Source organism: Tamandua tetradactyla, chromosome 12 (assembly GCF_023851605.1).
Source record: "Tamandua tetradactyla isolate mTamTet1 chromosome 12, mTamTet1.pri, whole genome shotgun sequence".
NCBI lineage: Eukaryota > Metazoa > Chordata > Mammalia > Pilosa > Myrmecophagidae > Tamandua > Tamandua tetradactyla.
The window spans coordinates 31,139,395-31,164,904 of record NC_135338.1 but is presented as its reverse complement, the minus strand read 5'-3'; the positions used below and the strand labels follow the sequence as shown (position 1 = coordinate 31,164,904).

Below are 25,510 nucleotides of genomic sequence, written 5' to 3'. Positions count from 1 at the left end.
TTTTTCCCCTTGGTCCTCTTTCTCCTCTTGTCACCTGGATTCTCAGACTCTCAGAGACCTGCTGCTTTGGTGTTAGTGGGAGATGAGAGTGTCTGTGTAGCTCAGGAAACCAAGGCTCTCTGTAAACAGCGCTGCCTGCACGCAGCTGACTTCAACCTGGAGACTTTATTCAAGGGGTATCAGGGTGGGGTCTGGCCCGACTGATGCTCATCAGGCCACTGGGTTTTGCTCCTGAGCACAAAGAATGGGCCATAGAGACCATCCAGCCAAGAAGACACTGGCAGGGGCTTCAGCCTTCCAGTGACATACTATCTCCAAGCCGACCAAGCTGAATCTGACACCCCAGGGATCCAGCTTTTCAAGGCTGCTTAGCATCCTGCTTGGGAATAAGGGGAAAACAAATTGTGTATATGTGTGTGTGTGTAACAGGGAGAGGAAGAGTGGGGAGAAGTGGTAGATATCTTTTTCCCGGAGGTAAATCCCACCCAACAATCCCCCAAACCAAGGAGCCACACAGTTAGCTGGATGGTAGTCGGTTTAAGCCATTTATTGTTTGATGGGACCAGCATAGCTGGTTCTGGGGTCCAATCCCCCAATTCCAGAAAAATAAACTACTGAGAACCACGTGCGCTACACAGGGGCCGTTCTGACGTGTCTGTGATGGTGCGGTGGGTGAGTCCGCAGGGTGGAGTTGGCCTCCCCTCTCCAGCCGGCTTATAGCCCTCATCGGGGCTGGGGAGGGCGGAGGCCTGAGCACTTGGACCCTGAACCTTTCCGGCTCTGGGTCCCTTATTGCTATATTTGCTACTTTATGGCCCCTAGGTCTTGCCCAGGGGATGCCTTATCGCCGGGTGGTACTAATGAGTAGGCAGCTGGCGTCTGCTGTTGCCATGGTTACACAAGCACAGGCCTTTCTTCAGAGGGTCCTGTGGTGAGTGGTGAGTGATTCATTTGGCCACTATTCGGCCATGCTGGGCCACGGTGCTTGCTTACAGGCTCAGCAGGGTCAGCCTCTCTTGGAGGCTGGTGGCGCATTATCCTTCCCCATAGCTCAGGGCTTCCAGCTTCTGGATCTTACTCAGAACACTCCCTCCAATAGATTCTGCAGGGCTCAAAGACAAATAGTCCTAAAACCATGCCATCTTTTGGGCAGGTATCCTGGTGGTGGGTTTCAAAGGCCATGCATCTGGAGCAGGAGAAAAGGGGTGTGTTTTAGGGAAAACATAAACCTCCACAACCAGCAAGGGGGATGGATGGATGGCTCTTCAATGTTCTGTTGGTGAGGTAGTTTGAATGCACCGAGAACCCTGGAAAAAGCCATCTCAAGCATGTCCCCCATGTATCTGATCAGCAGTTCAGAGTGGTGAGAGGTCCCTCCTGGGCACAGGGCTGATCTCTGGTCACTTAGCAGGAGTGAGCCTGGAACACAGGCCCATCCAATCACATGGTTGCTTGGTCCTGCTTTGTTCCTGGGGTGCAATCCCAACTTCCCAGTAGAAGTGAACCTGGTGCATCACTTTCTGGAAGGGCAGGAGTTGTTTCCCTAGCCCAGAGAGTTCTTGCTGCTTGGGTCAGGCCCTCTGGCTGTTGCTGGGCATTTTACAAACGCCACCTTGAAATTTGTACTCTCCCCATGTAGGGAAAGATTGTTTTAGTCAGCCACCCAATGCCTGGTGAACTAATGGGTGGGCTGTCATTTACTAGGGCTGCCCTGATGCTTTGGCCTTGGGGTTGCCCAAATGATATTTGCCCGATGAGTCCTCCTAAGGAGGGGTTCTGGGCCCAGAGACCAATGCCATTCAGGAGAGCTAAGTCTGCTTCTAGGGGACAGGACAGGGCAGAGGAACTTGCTTTGCTATAGGACTGCCCTCAAAAGTCTAATCTAGTCTGAATTTTTGGCTGTGTAAACTTGGCCAATGGGGGGACTGACTTTGAATTGGCCAACTTGAGCAGAGTATCCCTATTCCTCCCCCACTCTTGGTTGCCTCACATCTGTTAGGGAACATGTAGTGGTGCTCACAAGACTGAGTATGCCTTGGCAGGGGGCAGGGATGAGAGGGTTATTGCTCTGGGTTTGACTCCACCTGAAGCTTCTGTACTTATATTGAGCTTGCTGACCCTGCCCTACCTTCTGGATTTCCCCAAAGGTAAATAGAAGCTTTCAGCCTGTTCTTTCTCTGCTAGGCCCACTGGGACTCATCAGGGTGGGGCCAAGTCTCAGGGCAGCATCACTCAGAAGCAGCAGCCAAGAGTTCAGGGGCAGGGCAGTCAACCCTGTCCAGTCTACCTCACTTACAAGGTCCTCTGCAGTTCAAGGGAAGGGACAGAAGGCAGTGGGCCATTTGCCCCAGATAACAGAGGGTGCAGAGGTGCCTGCTGCTCAGGAACCCCTGTCTCTATGTACCTTGTGCCTGGGTGTCAGCACAGCCAGGGCACTTCTGGCAGGGAAGAGCTTCCTTAGGGGAAATCTTGGGAGCAGGTGAAGTTGGATTATAATTTTTTTTCTAAAATGGGATGTTTGTATGAAGATCAAGGGGATAAAAAAAAAGGATGGATGAGAAGAGGAGGAGTCAAAAGACCCTGTTACTTGGGGTAGAGTTTCATTTCATTCATTTATTCATCAAGTAGCTATGAGTGTCTACAAAGTGCCGGGTCTCCCGGAACAAGGCTGTAGTAGTGCCTGATAAGAATCTGGGTCCATATTGCCATCTTTGGAGATACTCTAGGACTCAACATGCCATCTCCCTATTTCCACTGTCACTCACAGAAATAAGAACAAGTGCCAGTGGAAGAAACTTAGACATGGTGGCCTAGACCCACAAGGATAAAACCATAATCAAAACTGCTAATATCCATGGAGGCTCCACTGTGGGGGATGGAGGCCTGGTGGCCATGGGGACCGGACCATGTGGAATCAGACACACAGCAGGACACAGAGGTGTGGCTTGAAAAGATGGGCCATGGGAGAGCACCCAAGAGGTGGGGACTACAAACAAGTTTACGAACCTCTGGTCACCAGCTGGCGAATTTGCCTACATGAGTAAAGAAATACCAGTGATTCCTTTTTTTTGCTTCTGTGTTTTCTGTTTATACATTCCCAAGGGAGATTTTTCACCTATGCCCAAAAATAGATCAAAAGAGGACAGTCGTAGCAGGTGGGGGAGTGAGTGTCCGAAGTTCAAAAGCATGTTATTTAATACATCTCTGTCCACTTTCTCATGGGAATCACAATAACAATGATAATAGTGATAGAATAGCTACCATTTGCTAAGCACCTACTAAGTGTCAAGCACCTGACTAGGTGCTTTACATATATTACCTCACAGCCAAGTTGGCAAGTAGTCGTTTTGACACATATATAAAGGGAACACACGTGGATCTTCTGCAGGTTTTGCTTTCTGTTTGCTTTTTCCCTGGATAGTTGGCATTGTTTACTGGAATGCCTTTGACAGGACCGAAATTTTTGCTCAGGCCTTCCAATCAAGACTGGTAAGAGAACCATGTGGTCCTAGCCTGGCCCTCCCAAACATATTCTGTCCCAGCTTCAGACACAAATGGAAAATTGACAGAGCAAGGGCATGGCCCTCCCCTTCCGGGTGCCCCAATGTGGGGGATGCCAGCGTGCAATCCAGCCGCCTCCAGGTGTGGGAAACCCTCCCAGCTTCCACCTGGGGCTGCCCGAGGGGAGAATCCCAATGGCCCCTGAGTCCATGGTCATGTTTATTTCAAGTAAAACACGAGGGGACAAACCAAGGAGCAAGGGGGCAAAAACAGCATGAATTATGCAATTACTTTTTAAAAGATGATCATCAAAACCTTGATGGCTGTTAAGCCACAAGCTCTCACACCTGCACGGGTGCTTCCTCCGGTGATGGACCCTTGAGACACTGGAGGGGGCCAGGGCGTAGCCACTGGGCGGGGACCTCTTCTGAAGTTGACCTCAAAGAGGGCGGAAAGAACTTGAGGTGAAGCAATCAATGAGGTTGCTTCAGTGCCGAGGATGTGATTTGGGGCATTTTACGCACAGGTGGTGTCTGGCATCTGGGTGGCCGCTGAGACTCGGGGCGGAGGTGGGGGGCAGCAGGCGGCGGTCGGAAGGAACCGCAGTGGCTGTGCACATGGAGGGCGGTGGGTGCAGCGGCGACAGGGCGGAGAGATGATGCGTAATACTGGATGTGCGCAGGCCCAGCTCTTCCCTCTCGAGTTTGCGGAAGTGGAGGGAACGTTGATCGTGAGACTATAATAGATACTAGTCCCCACGGGAGCCCCGCGAGGTGTTCTCCCCGGAAACGAGTTTAGAAACGAGGGCCTTCCAGAGAAAGTGCCCGGGCGCAACCGCACAAAGGAAGGGAGTGTTGTAAACAGGCCCCTCCACCGGGGCGGGCCCCCCCTGGCTACGTGGCCTTTTTCTTTGTGGTCTCCCCTCCTTTGCCCGCCAAGTCTCCCCGCCTTTGCTCTCCAGCTCCTTCACTCCTTCTCCTTCACAGTGAGCAGATCTCCCCGCAGGGAGACTCTCTCGGCGGACGTGGAGCGCCGCCGCCTGCCGGCGGGGTCGGCGGGGTCGGCGGGGTCGGCGGGCCCGGCGCCCGGCCCGGCGGAAGGCACGGTCAGGAGGACTGCATGAGGCCCGTGAGGCGCTTGCCCGCCAGCGACTTTCCCTGCAGAGACACAGCGGACACAGAGGCACGCACAGCGCGCGCACACACGGGTGGGGACAGAGACAGAGAGCCGGAGAGGTGAGTTAATGGTGGCGGAAGCCACGGAGGCTCAAGGGACGGCGCCCACCGACCTGACTGACCGACCACCTTGACGGCTGGTCTCTGGGGGCAGGTGGGTGGAGGCAGGGCTCCGGGCCCAGGTTAAGGGGATGAGAGCCGTGTTGCTGGTGTCGTTTTATGGGGGTGGGGGGTGGGGGGAGGGAGTTTACTTTACCTGGAGGTCAGGTACGTAAACCCTCAGGTAGAGTAGTAACGCTTCTTGTCAGTGACCAGCCCTCTGATTTTAGCCCAGGAAGGAGCAGATGGACTCGGGAGTATTGAGGTTGCGACGGGTGGGTTGACAGGAGATGATGACTAAGGATGTGGGTGGTTAGAAACCAGTGGATTACTTAGTGTATAAATGCCAGGACCTCTGAATCTTGTTCGAAATGTAGTATAGAGTTCCTCTTGGGAGAGGGACACAGGTTTTGGGGCCTCTCAATGACTATGAACGTGAGGGCCTGGGCAGGTGAGTTGGGGGCGGGTGAAAAGGCTCCCCCCATGGGAGTTTTGCCCCACATCCCATGTTCTGGGCTTCCCATCTTTGGTACCCGGAAGCCAAGTCATCCAAATTGAATGACTCCCAATCTAGATAGCAGTTCTTCTTGAAAATAAAAATAGTGACAAAACTGGACTGTGCAGTCTGGTCCTGTATAGCCCTGCTGTCTGTGTGCTGGATGTGGGGGGTGGGGGTGGGGGAGCCCCTGCTCCAGGGAGGGGGCTCAGGGTCGGGTTAAAATGGAGGCATGAGGAAGACAAGTTGGGCTCAGTCACCCTGTATATTTCCCCTGACACAGTCTGTACCTGTTCCCCTGCTCACCTGCTTTAGGGGTGTGTAAAGGAGAGGATGGCTGGACCCAAGTAGATTGATCACTGTGTCTGGGAAAACACTCAAAACCTGCCCTGCTATTGACAGTGGGTCAGAGACATCATTGTCATCTGTGAAAGGCAATTGATGACCACTGGCCAGTTGTGCGTTTGGCAGAATGAAATAGCAAGGACCAGCGCGGTTCCTCATGCTCATTTCTGAGTGGCCTGTGTGGGTTCATCTTATTCACCGGGCTTGGCGGCATGGAAGCTGATGTAATTAAAAAGAATTGATCAGGTTTGTGGAGCCTGGTAAGGTACTCAATAAACCTGCTGATTGATGAATTGACGGATAATGGGTGTATCTAATAAACAAACAACCCGGGCTGTGAGTTTACTGGGCGCAGGATGACATGTCATCCCCTGGTGGAGGAACGTGACCAGCCTGATTTTGAGAATTATGATGGCATGGATGGAAGCTTGTGCAGAAATGGGATCGCCCTCAGGTGCTGTCAGAAAGACTGCATCTACCTCTTGCCCGTGTTCATTTTTCCTTCCCACTCTTTCTTTTACTCCCCATATTCACTCGTTAAGACAAAACTTTTCATTTTTCCTCCCCTATCTCAAAAAACAAAAACAAAACAAAACACACACACACAAAATCTCCCCATTAGCAACCTTATCTGAATCTTCAAATACACTACACTTAGCCTGCAGCAGGATTAATTTATACGAAGCTAAGGATTTTTTTAAATCAGATTTTTTTTTTTTAATCCTAGAGGGTTACAATGTCAGTCTTTGAAAATCACTAAAAACAGGATGGTGATTTCTTTGTCTAGGGTCAGTGTAGTACCACAATAGCTCTTAGAAGGCAGTGGCTAACCTTCAAGAACTCCCCTCCAGCCCTGGACTCTGTGGCACATAGCCTCGCTGTTACTCTCCTTGATCGCCCTTTCTTACATGGAGCATGAGACATTTGTCATCTGGTTGGTTCAGCTGGGAACGCTCCTTCTCTGTGCAGGCCTGAAGGCAGGAAGCAGTGGTGTATGTGGGGGGTCCTCTTTGGGGAAATGAGGGACTGATGCATCCAGGGGCCTCCTACTCCAAGAGCTCTTACAAGCTTCCCCCACCTCCGTTACCCGTGTCCATCCCAGTGCACATTAAAGGCATAAAGGAATTTTGCTTCCCTCTTGGGTGTTCATTGCTGTGGTAACCATGTACCAAATAGCAGCTCCTCCTCCCTCCACCCATCCCTCGTCCACCAGGCTACAAATTACACATCGTGTACCCAGATATATATGTTCTGGGTTTGCTGTGCACAACATTGGGAGCTCTGGTTTAGCTGGCAGATGTGCAAAAAAGAAAAAAAATCACTAAAGCCTGTGAATAAGAGTCCATTGCCAATGTGCATGTGTGTGTTAAAAGCCTGAAGATAAATGAGTGTAAGGTGTACCAGGTGGTCCAAACGCATTGCAGCTTCATTCTCATTAGTGATGCCATTTTGGGTAGGGAGGGGGCTGTGGTTCTCTTTCTGGAGGACTGTGTATCTGCATCTATTTTCAGTGCTTTGGGCCCTAGGGCTCCCATCCCCCACACCTCCCAGTTCCCTAGGATGGGCTGGGCTGGGCTTGGTGGTGTTAATTAATCTCTTCTTGCCTAAATCCTGGAGCTCAGTCTCGTAGCTCTGACTCAGAGGACCTGTGGCCAGCCCTGAACTGTCAGTGCCTGCACCTCCCAACTGCTCCCACTTCCTGGGACTTCTGGGGAGGATGGTACAGCCGACCAACCCAGGGACCACCTCGCAGATTGTGTCCAACTTCGCTGCAATCCACGTGGTGCTCCTTGGCATCTTTGTCTCCCTTCCCCGGTCCTGTGCTCCTGCATTTACTAAATGCCAGGTTTGCTGCTAAAGATGGAGGTCAGGAGGGTTCGGGTCCGCTCGGGAAGCAGCTCAGCTCAGCTGCAATCTGCCTTTCTATGTGGTGACCTCCTGGGTGAGTGGGGGCAGGCTCAGCCTGGAAAGCAGTTAATCATGCAGGACGCAGGCATGGCTAGATGCCTGGTCCAGGGCTTTAGGGAAGAAATCCAGCAATCATGCTTCCTCAGCAGCTGCCTCCCATCTGAAGCGTTGAGGCTCCTGTAGTTTTCAGGGATCAAAGCGAAATCTGACAGCAGAAGCTACCTGTGTTCAGAGATGTACTGCACCCACCTATAATGCTGCCCTGGGCTTGCAGAAAGCTCTCCAGGTACTTGCTCTGCAGTTGCCCAGGGAAAGGAAAGCTCCCATCCTGCACACTAGGGTTCCCTCCCCTTCACCCACATCCTCTCATCCAGTTTGGATGATTCTGAAAGACCCACTTAGAAATGAGAGTGATAAATTCTGTCTCTGCAGGGCGCTTGCATAGTTAAGGAGGAAGTAGTTTTTTCAGGGTGTGAATGTGTGATGTTCCTTAGGGCTGGTCAGTTGGGAATGTATCATGGTGCCAGGAGATTGCAGTCAGCTCAGCCTGAGGCCTTGGCGGAACTGAGCATAGCAGCTAAGGGTGGTTGAAAATGCTATTAGCAGGCAGCCTTTGTCCAAGTGAAGAAATACACAGTGATTAAGCACCAAGCTACGTAAGGTGCATTCCAGAGACACCAAAGCTTTGCATACAGACAGAGTGCTCTTCACCTTCTAGACATTTGGCAAAGTGTAATCTGACAGAATTTTGGATTCTTCAGTTTTATGGAACAGGGGCTGGGTGCTGGGTTCACAATATAGCCACACATTCAATTCCTACCCTTCATCCTGACTAATCATTTCAGCTCTGTGCCCATCCTAATGGCTGGGAGCCTGGAAGAAGGTGGTCATGGAATTGTTTCTAAAAGAAAATGCACAAAAGGAACAGCTCCCTTTTGTGTCGTGTTTTAAGAAAAATCACATGCTGCTGGACATGCTGTGGCTCTGTGCATTGCACTGCCAGGTGTGACTCAACAAAGCATGCACCATCCAGGTCACCGAGAGCTTTCACCACTTACCTGAGAGACTGATGCTAAAATCTTTGGCTGAGAGAAGGGCTGTGGCTCAGAGAGCAGCCCTGGGGGTTAGGATGGCATTACAGGGTAGCAGAGCCAAGCACCAGGGGCCCAGAAAGGGCCCTTTTCAATGTTAAGGGAGTAAAGACATCTGAGCTGCTGATAGGATTCTCTTGCTGACTTGCCCAAATGACCCAAGACCAAAGTTACAGATCTCAAGTTCACTAAGTCAAAATCTAGGCTACTACTGGGGCTAGAAATCCACAGTGGATACCTGGGGAGAGGAGAGGGAGAGAGAGTGACTAGAAAGGGGCATGAGGGATCTTTCTAGGGTAATGGGGTGTAGGTTACGTAGGTGTATATATCTGACAAATTCATTGAACTATATTATTTTACCATATGTAATTTGATCTCAAATTGCAAAAACAGATTGGAAGAAAACCCCAGCTATCAATCGCTGCCTTAGAATTTCTCACTTCTTACTTTTTTTTCAGTTGCTGGGCTCAACTTTGCCTTTTGGATAAATTCAGTGCTTCCCCCTCCAATATTGGAGAAACCCAATATCCTCTGCTAGGGAAGGACCTTTAACAGAGCTAATTTGGAGCACTGTTTCTAGCTTCTGTTGATCCAAACTGATCCAGAATGACACACAGGCTTTTTTCATCCTTGTTAATTAAAAAAAAAAAAAAAAAAAAGGTATTTTGCAAGATAGGGCTCACCAAGTGACCCCAGCAGCCAGCAAGTGGGAGGGCAGAGATGAGCTGTCCTCTCAAGGTGACTGAAGGTCAACTATGAGCTGCATGATGCTGCAGCTCTTTAAGGACTTAGAAGTGTCCTGGGGCCTGGGGGTGGGGATGGGCTTGCTGAGGAGAGCCTGGGTCAGGAGCCTACGAGCTGGGTAGAAAGGGAAGGGCCGTGGCTTGGGTCCGGCAGCAGGGAGACGAGGCAAGTACCTGCCTGACTTCATCAGAGGATGAAGCTGGATCACGGGAGATGGTGCCCCCCGTGTGCCTTTTCCATTGCGGCATCACCTTCCTCACTCTGTCAAATTAGGGAGAGATCACCATTTGCTTGGGGGTAGTTTCCGGGTTTGAGACTTTCTGGCAGGGGATGGGAGGAAAATCCTCACCTAATATAAATTAGTTTCAAAGAACTTTTCAAGTCACTTGTCTATTCAACTTTGTGACGCAAGATGGGGCAGATGAAACGGATAACCCAGGTTACGGGGCTAGATGACGCGCCGCTAATCCACAGTGGAGGCGGCAGAGAGAACTGCAGGAGTGAGTGGGGAAGGGACCCTTGGCAAGATCCAATTGTGGGGGCGGGCCACGGTGGCTCAGCAGGCAAGAATGCTCGCCTGCCATGCCAGAGGACCCCGGTTCTATTCCCTGTGCCTGCCCATGTAAAAAAAAAATAATGATCCATTTCTGAGGTCAGTGTTACGTGTGGGTTTTGCCAGGACCCTCTCCCAGGAGCTGCAGGGCAATTTATTGGGTCCTAAAATATTCTCTTTATTCAATTTTTAAAATAAGAAGATATACCACAAGCATAAAACAACACTCAAATTTAAAAAAATCTGGGATTAATGAAAATAAAAAAAAGTTCAATGGGTGAAGAATGAATATAAACTCAGGTATGTTTAAACCTGAGCCTGTTAAAAAATAAGAAATGTCAAAATAAAAATACTGGATTCTTTTGAAACTGCAGGCCATCTCATGCAAAGAGGTATAACAACCATTTTGCCATGTAAACGGTGGGTATATGGGAGCTGCCCAGGAGTCTCATCTGAAAACAATTCCCATGAAATGTCACTGGGACCATTAGCAGCCTCAGACTCATGGGTTTAGCCTGTATTGGCAACTACTTGTGCTTTATGTATTTCTTTTTTAATTAGAAAAAAGTGCTGCCAGCTGTCATATCTGGGTTAATCATAAGAGGACCAATCCAGCCCCTCATCTCCCAGGGCCTTTCTCTTTAAATTTCTTATTCTTGCCCAATGAGGTGGCATCAGTACCTCGTGCACCCTCACTTCTCATGTGCCCTCCTCTTCAGACCACTCAGGTGTTTGATGGAAGTGGGTTGGGGCTGGGTCCCCCTGCCGGGGACACAGGTTAGCTTCCTCAGATACGAAGAGCCACCCACTTGTTAAACTCGAGCCATTGTTGTGTGCCAAGTAGGATGCTAGGCATTTTATAGACACTTTCTCTAATAGCCACAGTATCCTTGTCACTTGGGTTTCACTTTAAACCCCTCTTAAGAGAAGAGGATACAGGCTTAATTGGGCTTAAGTGACTGGCCTGTCCAAGTGCATACAGCTGGTCGGTGGCAGGGCAGTGGCATCAGCCTTCATGGCCCCACCCCTACTTTGATGTGGCCGTCATGCCCATGGAAGGTGGCAGATGAGACCGTTTAGAGAGCAGGACTTCTCTGTGCCCACCCATACTAGGCAACCTTCTAGCAGCCCAGGGTGATTTTTCTCAGCCTTCACTGAGAAAGAAGCGTCAGCTCTTGGACACGCTGGACACCATCTTAAATGGTCTCTGCTGGGGTCCTTGCCCTTGTGGCACTTGGGAATCCTGAGAGAGGGGAGGTGCCAGCTTCTGACTGGCAGATTGAGCCTCTGGCTGCTGTGCTGAGCTGGGTGGAGGGCACCACTGCTTGGTGGGCATGGAACGGAAGGGGGCGGCTGCCGGATGGGCCAGGTGAAGCCACCATGTCTGTTTGTGCCAATTCCTCCAGGAGCCCATTTAGAGTGTCCCAGGGAGGAGAAGCAGGTGTGATGTTTACCTCCCTAGGGTGGGGCAGGCAGAGTTGCTTTACTTTAATTAGAACCAGCCTCATTTTGAAACATTCTAGGGCAAATGCCTAATTTGGGGTGTCACAGCCAGGCGGGCGAACCACTCCCTGGGTGATGCTCCTGGCACCCCTGACTCCTGCTCGCACAGCACTCATCATTTAAGGGAGCTTTTTTCAGAGGCCAGTTTCTGCCTGTCACTGTTGGTGGGGAGACCTTCCTCTGTGGCTCCCCTACTGTGCTGAGGCAAAGCTGGAACCTGGCAGGGATGTCGGGAGTCACAAGGGCTCGGCAGCCGTGCCCTTTGTTGGTGGCAGCCTGCCCAGGCACCGACTCCCCGGCCTCCTTTCCAATTGTGCATTTCCATTTTCCCTGCTGCTCTTTATCCCCCTGCAGGGGAAATGTCCCCTTTCCATTCTGTGGATCTCTCTTCTCTCCTCCCTCTCATCTAAACTGAACAACACTGTTGCTCTTTCTATATCCAGTTTGCAGGAAATTCTTGCTGGACTCGAGTGGGGTGAAGGGGAGGCATTCTGCTTGCAAAGCGCAGCAGTAGCATGCATTCCTGCAGTCCGTGCAATGCCTGCCTCTTCCTCATTTCCTTCTCCCCAAATGTATGTGGCTACTAAACTGTGGTTCACTCCAAATTAGGCAAATGCCAAAAGACCCAAGGAAACAGAGACATAGCTTTGTTGCTATTGGCAACAATATAATGCTACTTTTTTTTCTCCCCCAGTTAGGAAGTTCAGGTAACTGACTAGTGGGGAGAGTGCAGCTGAAGTTTAGTACTGTGGTATCCTGGACAAGGCAGCAGGGGGAAGTCTCTCGCCCTGGCAGTATATGCTTCTCCCGAGGACCCAAAAGGACCCTAACTTCATCCTCCCAAAGGGCACTGATCATCTCCTACAAACATGGTCACCCCAAAGATGTACATTAGTTGGGGTCTTTGATCAAGCCAGCTGCCAGGGTACACCTATAAAACACAGACAGCCAACTTGCTGAATTCTCTTTGATGAATGAAATGACCCCCTACACCCCTGTCCATTTGGACACATATGCATAAGAGGACCAGCTCATTTCTCCTTCCTTCCTACCACCAGGAATGCAGTTCATTAGGCATTTATCAGACTTGCATTCCTAATCTAAATTATTGTGTAGCAGGGGACAGGTTAGGCCGCATTTCCAGGACATCCCTGGATAGGAACTTAGGTCACTGGAATTCCTGGGCACTGAGAACCTTCCTGCCTCCCTACAGCCCCTTCTCGTATGTTGCCGTGGTGCCTCAGGTCCCCGTGGGACAGAGGATGGGCAGTTTTCCAGCCTCTCCTGCCTTGGTGGTCTAGTACATCAGAATGTAAGTGTTCCAAAATTTCTGCAGGAATTGGCACTGGGTCTACAGCAGAAGGGTTATGGAAGCTGTCGCTGGGAGATGACGCCTAAGGCTGTTGCTGTTGGATTTAAAAACACCTCCAAACATCACAGGCATTTCTGACCTATTCTGCTTAGGGATGTAGTACAGGAGAGGAGAGTTACAGGGTCAGTAGCTGAGGGCATCGTTTGTACTTGCCTCTGGGATACAAGTTTCATTTTAGCATCATTACAGACCCCTCAGCTCCTTGTTTCTTAGGAAGGAAAAACTATGGATGCAAAAAATGGGCAGGAAAAATGGAGACACGAAGAAATGCGTGCCGCTGACTATCCACGGAACCAGGGTGTGCGAACAGGAGGGGGTGGGTGGGTTAGGGGGCCATAGACAAACAGACCATCTCTCCTGGACTTTGGAGCAACTTCTGTCAAAAAAGGATCCCAAAGGTTAGAGTGTGCAGACGCCGGGATCACTCACCCACTGCTGGAAGGAAGCCACCTCGGGGGTGCAACGCAGCGGCCATTCTGACTCTGCGCCAGCAGCACTAGGCAATTGTGTTTTGGGGAAGGGAAGTGAAGAATAACTTATCCAGCTGAAACCATGAAGATCTGCGGCTTTAGAGGAGCCCCTGCCCAGACACACAGAGACAGCGGGCATGCGATCCATGCACAGACATATGCAGGGCTGCAGCAAATGGTCACATGCATCCGGACTGCACACGGGGGCTCACATCAGGCAGGCGGCCCATGCACCTGTGCCCGTGTGTATGCGTCCACGTGCACGTATAACCCGCGGGCACTTACATAAGCATTTCATGCAAGGCGTACAAGCAACCATGTGCCTGGCTGTGGAATTTTACATCAGGCAAATACTGCAAACTTAAAGTGTTTACCTTAAAATACACATATAAAAACTGTAGTCTCCCCAGGAAAAAGCCATTCCTGTCTATGGAAATGGCCTCCCTGCTTCTATTTCTGTCAATATTATAAGCAGTAGGAGCGTGCACCCCAGGGGGCTGGTTGATGGAGGGATTTCAAAGCACCCCCTGCCACTTGCTTTTGACTCCTCCAACAACTTCACCTTGTAATAAGTGGTTAAAAATTAGAAGCCTCTGTTAATCTGGCAGGTGGAGCAACTGGACTTGGTGAGGTTGTACTGCTCAGAGTGGCTCCAGGCGGAGACAGCTGAGAGCTGAGTATTTGTGGGACTGAAGCTTCGGCGAGCAGAAGGCTACATTTGGATGATTGGATTTTACCCACTTACCATAGGTAGAGCTGTTCCTGATCAGTGGCTGGAAATAGGAGGCACCTTAGGGTCCTGCCCCTCAGTAAGGGGGGGTGGGGAGGCAAATGCCGGATTGTGGGGATATATGTGAGGTGTTACTGATGATTCCTCACAGCTTCTAGCACCACGCAGCCTGGCCAGCCCACAGCTCCTGGAACTTCCTGGGAAGTGCGTAGGGGCCCGAGAAATCAACCACAGAATAGAAGCTGGCCTGCTGGGCACCACAGTCCCTCCACTCCTGGGGAAAGCAGAGAACCTGGCTCTCGAATGTACCTAAAAATAGGCCAGTAATAATAGCCACCATTTACTGAGTCATTACGATGAGCTGGCTACTGTAATTAAGTCAACGTGCTTTGTGCACATTGGCATGTGTGAAATACCCACTTACCTGTCCTCAACTGCAAAATTAAGAAAATGATACCAACCTTGCAGAATATGGTTGGAAATTAAATAAGGTAATAAGTGAAGAGGTAAGATGGAACTGCAAATAACATCAAAATAATGAAAATACCACTACTGAGCGCTACACTTGTTGAGTGCATACGCTGCAAACACTGCGGTAAAGCATTTTACATATTGTTCCCATTTAATCCCTTACTCCTGCCTCCCTTTTATAGATGAGGAAACTGAGGCTTAGAGAAGCTGCCTGAGTCACACAGCTAGTAGGGGGCAGAGCTGGAATTGACCCAAACTCCGTGTCAGGCCAGCCCGGGATGACCTGGATGCCCACGGAACGACACTGTGGGGTTCCCCCAACATGGCAGCTGTGCTGTTTTTATTGCTATTATGCCGTCATTTACTCCGCACATCTAACCTGGGCAGGAGACATTGCTCTACCCCTAGGGCAAGTGAGTGCCCTGCTGAGGGTCTTCTACCAAAACCAAGGGGAGCGAGAGGGACCCAGCCTGGGGCTGGCCGTCTCTAATTTAGCCCATTCTCTACATTTTGGTGGCCATTCAAAGGATGCTATTCTCTGGGGGCAGAGCGAGGAGGTCACTTTCAGTAGTGGATGAGCATGCAGTTGAGGGAAATGTCGCCACCAGGTTTCTGACAACATTGAGCTCCAGCGATCGGTGCTGCCGAGTCACACGCTGCGTCCTTACGCGCCAGTGACGGAAGCGGTGAGTTAACTGGCTCTTGAGAGAGGAAGGCACAGTCTGGTTGGCTTAGGCTAAGTCAACCACCAGGGGCCACTTGGGACCCCCTCTCTGTACTTCGTGTGGAGTCATTGACTCCGGGCCGGAGGGTGAGACTGCACTCCCTTGGGAGTAAAGAAACGAGGGAACCCTGGCATCAATCTGAGGGAAGCTCTGAAGGATGGGTCGGCGGCTCTGGTGGCCACCACCCCACCCCCACCCTTTCCTGGCAATCCTTCTCACAACACCCTACAAATCCAGAAACACATGGATCCCGAGGGCTGTCAAATGATGGGATCTTGAAGCAAGGAGACCCCCACCAGGTGCACGGCCAGTGGATCTTGATCACGCAAGTGCTAACAGTCGGCTCCCTGGTATATTTAGAATGATGGATGCCCTTGAACCTTCCACTGTCATTCAGAGAATCCATTAGAATATTCCCAGATTCCAACGTTAGGTTGAGTTCTGTATTAGATGGTCCATTCCATTTCCCAACTTAATCTGTTATGATGTAGAGGCCAAGGCTGTCGGTCCTTACTTAACAGTCTATCTTTCCCCATTAGGCTTGGGGGTTAAATGCACCTTAGTCTTGGTACAAACCAGAAAGGCAAGATGTAAAATGGTTCTCCAATCCCGTGAAAGAGTATGGGTGTTCCCATATCTCCATACCTCATCTCCCTCATATCGAAGCACCCCTACTGCATGACAGAGTTTATAAAGGGATGTCTGAAAGAATGTAGTAACAAATCTGACCGAGATTTCTTTAGCTGTAAAAAATGTCTTCTTAAAACTTTGTTGACCTGACCGGGATCTCTGTGTTTAATGAGAGGCCTCAAAGAATTTGGAAGCAAAAGATGAGGAGAGGAAAAGAGCCATGAGCTATAATCACCATAATTATACAGTCCCACGATGAGTTGAGAGCAGCCCGGGTGAAGCCTGAGAGGGGACGGAGTGTCATGAGCAATCGGGCTGGTTCTCGGGACAGCTGGAAAGAATGTGACATGAAAGCTCTTCCCTACCCTGAAGGGGCTTGAGGATGAGTCCCGAGGCAGGGCTTGGGAGGAAGGTCCCCTCCACCCTGAGGCCTCTGTGCCATAGTCTGCCCTTGGCCCGGCTAAGACATTCTGGGTTCCAGCTTGCTCACCTGAAATTGCAACAGGTATTGGGTAACAGGCAAATGGCCTTATCATCTTTTCTGCTTGCAATGAAAGACCCTTTCTGGATGGGAACTACGACAGGATAAGCTTTCTCTGACCTAGGGCTCTCTCTGAGTTCAGCCCACTTGCACCGCAGCTGCCAGCTTCCTTGGGTCAATGGGCGCTGGTGTCTTCCACTCTCTGACCTCCTTTTAGGCATTCAGGGGAGAGAGTCCTGTTGCCTAGAGCCCAGCTGCTGCAGCAGCAAATCGCTTAAAACATATGAAGTGTAGTAATTCCACTTTGTGACACTTTCTTTTGCTTTGATTGTGTCGTCATCTGGCTGCTTCTCCCTCAAGGCAGAGTCTAATCTGAATTTTTTTTATTCTACTCCTTCGATCTCAACAAATGTCTTCTATATAATATATTCTTTTTTATCACATCTTATTTAGAAACCACAGAATGAAACAACAGAGGATCCATTTAACAAATATTTAAATGTGTGATATCCTTGGCCATTCAGCTTCTTAATGTTTCCAGGGAGTTTTAGCTCATTGCTCCTTGTGGTGGCATATTCCATTTTGGGGAGTTGCTACTATTAGGAAAGTCTTCAGAAGAGTGACCCTTCCTATCTCTTCTACCCATTTGTTCTGACTTTGCCCTCTGGAGTTATACAGAAGTCTCCACTTCCCTCTGGACGACAAACACAACCGTATCTCACAAAGGTTTTCAGGTCTCCTTGGGAGCTTAACATCTTTACTTCTGTCTCATCTGATGTAGTTTTCAGCCTCCCTTTGTCACCCCCATTAAGTGCGTCTGAATTTTCTCTAGTTTGTTAAAGTTTCTGGTAAAAATATGGGGCTTAGAACCATGGATCAACACACTTTAGAAAGCAGTGGGACACTTCTCACTTCTCGGTTCCACTTCTTGTTTCTCGGTTCCACTTCTGTAATCACAACCTAAAGTTGCTTTTTTTTTGTAAGCAATTACATCTTGCTTTTGCTTATATTAAGCCTGCAGTGAATTATAATCCTAGAATTTTTTTCCCTCTAATTGCAGTGAAGACTAAGAATGCCATCCTGTAGTAGTAAACTGAATTTTATAATGTAAATTTTATCTCGTTGGTTTTGACACATCATCCCAGCCCAAGGATATAATTTTCAAATCCTACTGTTTATCAAATGGGCAATGTCTTCCAGTTTTGGATCTTTCAATATGACTGGCACATTTGCATCTTTAAGTCACACAAAGGATGTTTATAGGATGGGGTTACGGTTGGACCCCAGTGGCCCACAGCCAGTTGATATAGAACTATTAACTCACCCTCTCATCAGCCATTTGGACGCTATGAATATACTTGATATATATATGGGCAGACATGGAGAGAGTAAAATGGCAGGGCAAGGGGAGCAGGAATGGACATTATTTTCAACATTATTGTACTATTAGGCCACACATAAAGATTTTCTGGAGCAGGGAATGTAGTTGTTATGACCAGCTTCCTAGGATGACGAGAGATCCCATTAAATACTGCACCAATGAGGGCCATTCCCATTTGGGGGCCTGGTGCCACGACTCAGGGCAGAGGACCTGAGCAAGATCAGGGAATGGGACAACGCAATGGCCATTCAGGCCTGGCTACTTCTGGGTGGTCACACCCTCCCAGCATTGTCTGCCATACCATTCATTGGATGGATCACTGAACCAACACCCCAAGGTCTTTCTCTCAGTTTCAGAGCACTTGGGCTTCTGGCAGACATCACTAAACTGAAAATCCCACACCACTCTAAGTTTCTCAGCTCCCCTCAGTGTCCTATATGTCCGTTCTGCTTCAGAGCAGCATTTTCCAGATTGTTCTTTTGCGTAGACATGTCACGCCTTCCTTCCAGAAGGCCTTGCTTTCCAAACTTGACTCAAACTAGGGAGACTCCTGGACTACTTTAGGAGAAGGAAGAATCCCTAGTTATTGCCACCCAGAGCTCATACTGGGGGCAGTAGTCTTACTTCTGAGTCTTCAAAACCCGTAGACCTTGAGATCTCTGACTTCTCTTTTAACTCTGCACTATGAAAAACGAGCATTGTTGGGTCTTTTCTCTTTAACCCTGACATTGGCAACTTCGCCCCCAGCCTAGGTTCCTGCTATCTCTATGCCTGGAGTTTTCTCTCTCCTGACCTTTCTTTTGTGGTGCCCCTGCTCCCCCTGGCAGGACTGAATGTGACACCCTCCTCTGTCTCCTGAGCATCTGTACTTCCTGCTGTTTATCCTGCTCATGGCCCTGGATTCACCTTCACCCTCTGCCTTCTCCCTGGACAGGTGGGAGCCCGCGGCAGTTCCTGTGTGGTTGTGTGAGGACAGCTGCTGGAAGGCTGACTGTGCAAGGGACCAGGAACAGGCTGAAAATCCCAGAGCCCCATCAGCCACTTTTATTAAGTGAGCGCTTCTTCCAGAACCATGTCTTTCCGGAGTGGGGGTGGGGAGGAAGGCTCTGGAATGGCAAAAGGCTGCAGGTCACCTCCCGAAATAGATTCCTGCCTGGCACACGCACCCAGTTTGCCCCTAACCTCTCTTTCCAGGAGACTGGCAGGATATGCGATTTGGATCTGAATCAGCGGCTGCAAATACACAGCTGTGCCTTTCTGCCTCAGAGGAGCTTGATTTTCGCTTGAGTACTCGGCACATTGGGGTCTGGGGAAGGCAGGAGAGCGGCTGGGATGGAACAGAGGGCAGGCTGGCCAAGGGGCGGCAGGGAGCAACGGCCCCCCCCAGAGCCTCGCTTGCCCCATTTGTCTGAAGGCTGAATCACCACTGGTTTTTCCTCTTAGTGCGCTGCTGAGGGGAGGGCATTTTTTTGGCTGCTTTGGACTGACAGGTTGAACTATCAGCTGCAACAGCTGTGGGTTCCTCCTTCCAAGAGAGTGGCCGGCTCTCGGGCTGAGTGCCTCAAAAATAACAACCTCGGTCCCTTTTAGAGAAATAAAAGTCTCCCCCCTTCCCAGAGTTTCTGAAAGACACCCCTCCCCAGGGAATCACATTGTCGTCTCTGATTCTGCTAAGTCTTACATTTTATAGTTAGTTTATAAGCAATAGGCTTTTACATTTTCATTTTCCAGCTCCCAAACTCTAAGATTAAATATGCTTTTTCACATTTCTCATGGAGCCCAGGTAGAGGTAGAAGAAGAGAGAGCAGAGGGGACTTAACCTATCAAAGCATAACCTAGATGACACCATTCTGGTAACCTCCTTCTGCTCAGCTCTAAAAAAAGGACAGTGACGGGTGGCCAGAGTTCCCCAGGGAGCTGGAAAGCGTGGTAGTGAGCAAGGAGCAAAGTGATGCAGAGGTCCCCAAATGCTCAAATTTCCTTCCTTCCCTTGCCTGCGGGGCACGAGATCCACACTGCTGCCCAGCTAACCTTGCACCCCTTCTCCCAGGCCCCCCAGCTGTGCATTCACACCAGAAGGGTGGGTGGGGTGTCTGCTGCTCACCTAGCTGTTTGTGACCCCCTCCCTCTCTGCCCTTCACAAGTCATGATGCATGAAAGAGCCCTGGGCAGCTGAGAGGGGCTTCAGGTTTAGGTAACCTGTGGCTCCTCAGATCTTTGACTAGGGTTTCTAAATACACACCCAACTTGATTCTTTCCATGGTTTATTTCCCTGCCTTAAAGGCTGGAAGGTGCTTCCTGATCAGGTGGCTAATTGGGCAGGGAGGCAGCGCTCTCTAATTCTAAGGGATGATTAGCACAAGCTAGATTTCCTAGGACAGAAAGAAGTGCAGACCCATAGGATACTCTCAGCTGGAAGGTACTGTAGAGATTATCTAGACCAAACCAGTATACAGAAGAGAAAACCAAGACTCAGAGAGGGTGAGTGACTTAGATGAGGGCACACAGCCAGCAAGCTGAGGCTGGGAAGTAGAAGCCTCTGCATGGGGGATGCTTGAGGAGTTTCATGGACTCCCAGGAGAAGTCCTTGCTGCTCAAGAGAAGAACATTTTCATGGTTTCCCTCCCTAACACTGCTATGGAAATCCATATCCATTCTTAGCCAGGGCCAAGGCTTCACTATGGCTGGATCTCAGGGTTCTAACATGGGAGAAGCTAGAGCCAAGTTTTTGGACCCAGTGGCCCCAAAGGGAGCCTAGGGCCAGTTTGCAATCCAAACCAGCCCTCTAAAAAGACTACTAGCCAACTGGCCCTTGCTGGAGGTATCCAAAGACTTTAATTCTACTGAAGCCTAATTCCTCTGGGAACTCTGATGAGTCTAGGCATTCTAGAATTTCATACCGTCAGGGTGTATGGCTGTTCTCTGTGAAATGCCAAAGAGGAGGGGAAAACCACCTCCTGGGGATGCTGGGTTGGCTGAGTGCCCTGGTTGTCTGCCCTCTCTTGCCAGAAGCCTCAGCCTTCCATTTCCGGTTCAGCACCTGGGCCTGGAGTTGGGGGCTTCTTCCTACAGAGTTAGTTGTCTGGAAGGGGGTGCGTGAGCTGCTGAGTTTTCAGCTCTCATTAGCTTTTTGCCGGGAAGGAAGGAAAAGAGGAAAGAAGGAGGAGGTAGGGTGACAGCTGGCTCTAAGAGCTCCCTGGTTTCCATCTGACTTTCCTACTACATTCCTTGGCAGGCAGGACAGAAAGGCCTGTCTCAGAGATGCCCCCATTGCAGGCTGAGGCTCCCTCCACTGTTGTCCTTGACTGCTTCAATTCCAAGGAGCCCCTGACAAAGCTAAACTGAGATATTCTCTTTAGAGGTAGCTGAACAGCTCATCCTCATCTCCCCTCTCCTTGTTGGTCTCCAGTGCTTGCTAAAGCATTGGTAACCTTATTTCCCATGTTTGTAGGCTACAAAACACCCAGGAGGGCAAACTGAGCTCCTGGCAAAAGGATCCAAGGAGGCTGATACCAGCATCACTTGAGGCTGCCATTTCTCCTAACTAAAAAGAGATCAGCACTGCCCCACCCCCCAGCCCCGATGTCTTCCTCCTTGGAACTGTACGCAGTGGAGCAGAGGCCTTTCTCTGCCTTCTCCTCACCAGGTTGGAGTTCTCACCAGATGGTTTCACCACCATCCCAAAAGGGAAAATCAAATTGCTGCTGCGGTGGCTTGGCCAGGGCCCTTTGGTCCTCCTTCCCATCCGTCCTCTGGGTCCTCTGTGTCAGACCCAGCCCCTGGTGAGACCCTCAACCTTTTGCAGTAGGCCCTTGTGGAATCTGGAAGTATGCACACGCCTAAGAGAGCAAGGGAAGCGCGGGCCTTTTAGCTCTGGCCACCCCCATGCTGCCATTGTCACCTGTCAACCACAGAACCAGGAAGATCACATATAGTGGCTGGCTCATTTGCACTGAGTGGCAGGAAGTGGTCTTTAGTTTGAGAGACTCTCCCACCTCTCCCCAGTCAGGTAATGTCCAGGACTTCCCACAAAAGAATCTGAGGAGGCGATAGGAGGTGATAGAAAAGCAATCTACAATGACCAGCCAGATGTTTCCTATTATGGTTTATGTATCTTAAAGCTACTGTGAAAGGAGGCAGGACTAGGAGAAATTGGCTTCAGTTCATTTGAGTTGAAGCCGTGTCTTGGAGACCCCTTGAGATGCTGCTATGCTTTACAGCTCTTTCTGAGACGGGACCCTTGGACCAGGGACACCATATATACCCTCTTTTTCACAGCACAAGTGGACAAAAAGTTGCTAAAATCTAGTCTGCACTTTGCTTGTCACACTAGGTATCTGTGGAGCTGGGCCATTTTCTATTTTAAATAAAGATGTGTATGTGCAATGGACTCTTAGTTATCTTCGGTTTTGAATCTGGGCCTTCCTCGTCAAATAAGCATGGTTTTATGAAGGCTTTGTAGCTCCAGTCCTCCAAACTGTATGATGCTTGGCACAGCCTCCCCTGACATTTGCTTTGTATTTTCAGGTACTGAGTGACTTGGAATGAAACTGCTATGGGAAGGAGCTGCTCACACAGCACTGTCTGTTGGAGAGTACATGGCACCTTCAGCACCCAAACTAGTACAGCTCCAGCAGCTTCTATGAACCACACTAAACTGTCTCTAGGATCTCACATAAAAGGGGGCATCTGTGGCCTTCAACAGATAATCCCTTCATTTCATGATGTCTCAAGGCAACACTTGCTTTTCCCCAAGTATTACCTCTTTACAAAAAGAAAAAAAAAAAGAAAGGAAGAAAGGTCATCAGCATGTTTTGGGGAGAAATTCTGGCTTCAGATTTAATCTTGACAAGACTCTAGCTGAACTTTAGCTAACCAACCATCTGAGGCAACATTTTTTGCCACTAATTATTCCCAAATGGCAGCTGCCCTCTCATCCTTAGTCTTTGAGCAGCCCAGCTTCAATTTCTCATTTTTCCATCATTAGCCCCATGACATAGCCCTATGACATGTGTCTTCTTACCCATCTTCCCCAGCAACATGAGACTGCTCTTGAACTAACCCTTCATTTAGTGTTATAGTATGCAGTATGCAGCCAGAAAAATATTCATGCAAATCTTCTTTTATAGAAATCACCTACTTCACATATATAATATCCTGAGTATGGCTAGGTGTCTCGGCAAGGTACATTGATTGGTTGGTTAGTTGCACTTGTCTAGAACACTGGGCTGATGAGACCAAGTTCTTGGGTTCCAGCCTTGAGTAATTTGAGAATTGCCACTGTTATACTTAGCTACATCTGCTGAGCATATGGTGGTGGGAGAGAGGGGGCTACTGTAAGAGCATAAGGGGGCTAAAAATCATGAATGGATCAATGAAAATCCATCTCCACCAATGGAACCAAAAAATCAGAATGCACACTCAAAAGAGCCTCCTGTTCATATAAGAGCAGCAGGGAATTTAGGGATGTATTTTTTAAAAGTTTGGGCCTTTTACCAGATAGATGCTAAAACCTGAGGAGCTTGGGAAATTTTTGTCCTCAGCCTGCCCTGAAAACATCTCTGTAAGTTTTCCCATGTGTGCACTTAAATGTTTGGAAGGTGTCTGGTGCCTTTTCGTTCCAAATACTTTGCTAAGGGACCATGTGAAATCACTGAACCAACTCACCTCCTGGGATGAAGGGACATCAATAAATATTCCTCACAGAGCTTCATCAATATCATTTTGGCCTTTCCTAATACCCTCTGCTTATTGGAAGTCAGTTAAGCTTGAAGGGCATCTAGTGCATATACCAGACTTCCTCTCTCATACCCTCGGCCCACTCAGTCAACCTGAAGTGCCTCCATGGGGATGGAAGAGCTGTTTTCCCAAAGTTTCTCCCTGAGAGTCAAATACAGTACACATTATACCTTGGTCTCATCAATAGAATCCCTGAATAGAGTCTATGCTCAGCATCCAGGCTCCAAAAGAGAGGGAAAAGATGAGTTCCCCACCACTCTCTATTAGGCCATCAGGGAATGAGGAGGTCCTGTCAGCCTTGCCTCTGATAGTCTTTGGTACCTTCTTGGTGTGTGAAGCCACACGGCCATGCCCAGCCAGCCATGAGGCGAGACATGGACCAGGAGGCCTTGCATTCTGCATGTTCTGATTTTTCATGAAGAAAGACCACAGAAAGGGGAGAGCGAAGAAGAGAAGGGATGAGCATCCATATATTAATTGCCATCTACTAGAGTTATTGGGATGTTTACTTCTAGCAAATTCAAAATAATGTTAAGTGCAGTTTTCAAATGCTTCTAGTTACAACAGGTAAATGACTAGGTTGCTTTCAACCCAGGATTCTTAGAATTTATGTTCAAGGATGAAATGAGGATACTAATTGCACGTTGGTCAGGTTTTACAAGATTTTCCTCTTCAATGGAGAGGAAAGAGAAAAGGCAAATCAGCATCAGTTGTGTTTCCACCCCTCAGGAAGAGAAACGATGCTGGTTCCATGAGTGTTCAATGAATGAACCACTTGTCCAGTGCTCTCGTCTCTTACTCTGGGGTCCTGTAGTGTGCTGCTGTGATGGTCTCTACCACTCTGTAAAGCAGGGTACATGAAGGCAAAGGCTACTTCTGTGTAGGAATGTTTGAATGCGCAGCCCATTTTACTCAGTCTATAGGATTCAAGGCCTGGGGAGCTCGACAGGGATCTTGTCTCTGGAGAGCACTGGGAACTGTGCTGGGATTACCCATGGCTCCTGCTCTCTTCGCCCCATCACACCATGGAGCAAGGCAGATAGGGGCCATTAAGAGATGTAGGAGCTCATGCAGAGGCCACTAACACACGCCAGCCAGGCCACGTCACCAGCTCCCATGCAACATGGCCGTTCTTTGCACACAGCAAAAAAGCCGCCCACATAGCAGCAGCAGTTAGCAACCTGCACCGGTGGGACTGCCAGGGGTTCGTAAAGGGAAATTTGGATTAAAAAAAATTTCTTTTTCAGATGAGCTATGGTTCTGAGCCAATTTCTTTCATGGTCTAGTTAAATGGCCTTCTCCTTGGGTTGCTGCAGAAGATGCACAAACCACACAGGCCCCAAGGCCAGGGGTGTTGGTGTTTCCTCCTTGAAACCCCAAATAGAAGATCAAAAGCCCGGGCCTGAGGCTGGGGGCCATCACGTCACGTGTGCACCTTCTGCAGAGGTGGCCGCTAGGTCTTTTTGCAAATCAGTCCCTAGAACAGAAGCCGCAGACACTTGCAAAAGAAAAGGGCTGTGTTGTGGGGGGCGGAGGGGGAAGCACTGTCTCCCTCCCACCCCAAAGGAAACAAAACAACAACCAAAGAAAAACTGAGAACAAAACAAAACGAAAGCAAAACCAAAAAAGAAACGTTGAGGGAAGAAAACCAGCCGAACTTACCACACTGCGAGTGAACTTTTCTAAGGAAGTTCTACGACCTTGCTCACTTTCTGGCTTTAGGGGGAAAAAAAAGTAGGGAGAAAAATATAGAAAAAAAAAAAGGCTTCAGCTTAGACGTGGTTTCCAGATAGCAGCTGCCACAGATAAAGAACAAAACCCAAAAGCAAAATGGGCGGAAAATGGGAAAAGAGAAGCAGCCAGCACTTTTTGCGGAATCAATGAGAGAGAGAGAAAACAGAAGTCTGCAGGAAATGGCCCTGCCTCCTTGGAGCAGTGAGGAGAAGGGATGTTTGCATCTCACAGCATCCTCCGTCTTACTTCAGGGTTTGGGTTAGGAGCCACCAGGGCTCTTCATGGGGCCCGCGGTCAGCGGTTTTAAGCTGGCCTTGCCCAGGTACAGGTGCCCCGCCCCACCCCGTGGTTGCCTGTTTGGG

At 49.4% G+C, this 25,510-nt stretch overlaps 1 protein-coding gene and 1 long non-coding RNA gene across 22 annotated transcripts in view; one reads left to right on the top strand and one right to left on the bottom strand.

Moving 5' to 3' along the window:
* Window positions 1-530: 530 nt before the first annotated feature.
* Window positions 531-25,510, bottom strand: part of RGS6 (regulator of G protein signaling 6) — a 658,535-nt gene continuing 633,555 nt past the window's right edge. For 13 of the 16 annotated variants that reach the window (XM_077122912.1, XM_077122913.1, XM_077122915.1 and 10 more), the window contains one exon: window positions 22,473-25,130. In XM_077122912.1, the coding sequence (XP_076979027.1) occupies window positions 24,885-25,130 (246 nt within the window). In that variant the 3' untranslated portion in view covers window positions 22,473-24,884. Of the gene's footprint in view, window positions 4,659-13,216; window positions 13,284-22,472; window positions 25,131-25,510 lie in introns of those variants that run through there. The other 3 variants (XM_077122927.1, XM_077122919.1, XM_077122920.1) reach the window with 3 other exon arrangements.
* The window catches only part of LOC143651956 (uncharacterized), a 60,905-nt gene continuing 39,601 nt past the window's right edge, over window positions 4,207-25,510 (top strand). For 4 of the 6 annotated variants that reach the window (XR_013160346.1, XR_013160344.1, XR_013160348.1 and 1 more), the window contains exons 1-2: window positions 4,207-4,736; window positions 12,629-12,727. This is a non-coding gene — a long non-coding RNA (uncharacterized LOC143651956). The remainder of the gene's footprint in view (window positions 4,737-12,628; window positions 12,728-25,510) is intronic. The other 2 variants (XR_013160347.1, XR_013160345.1) reach the window with 1 other exon arrangement.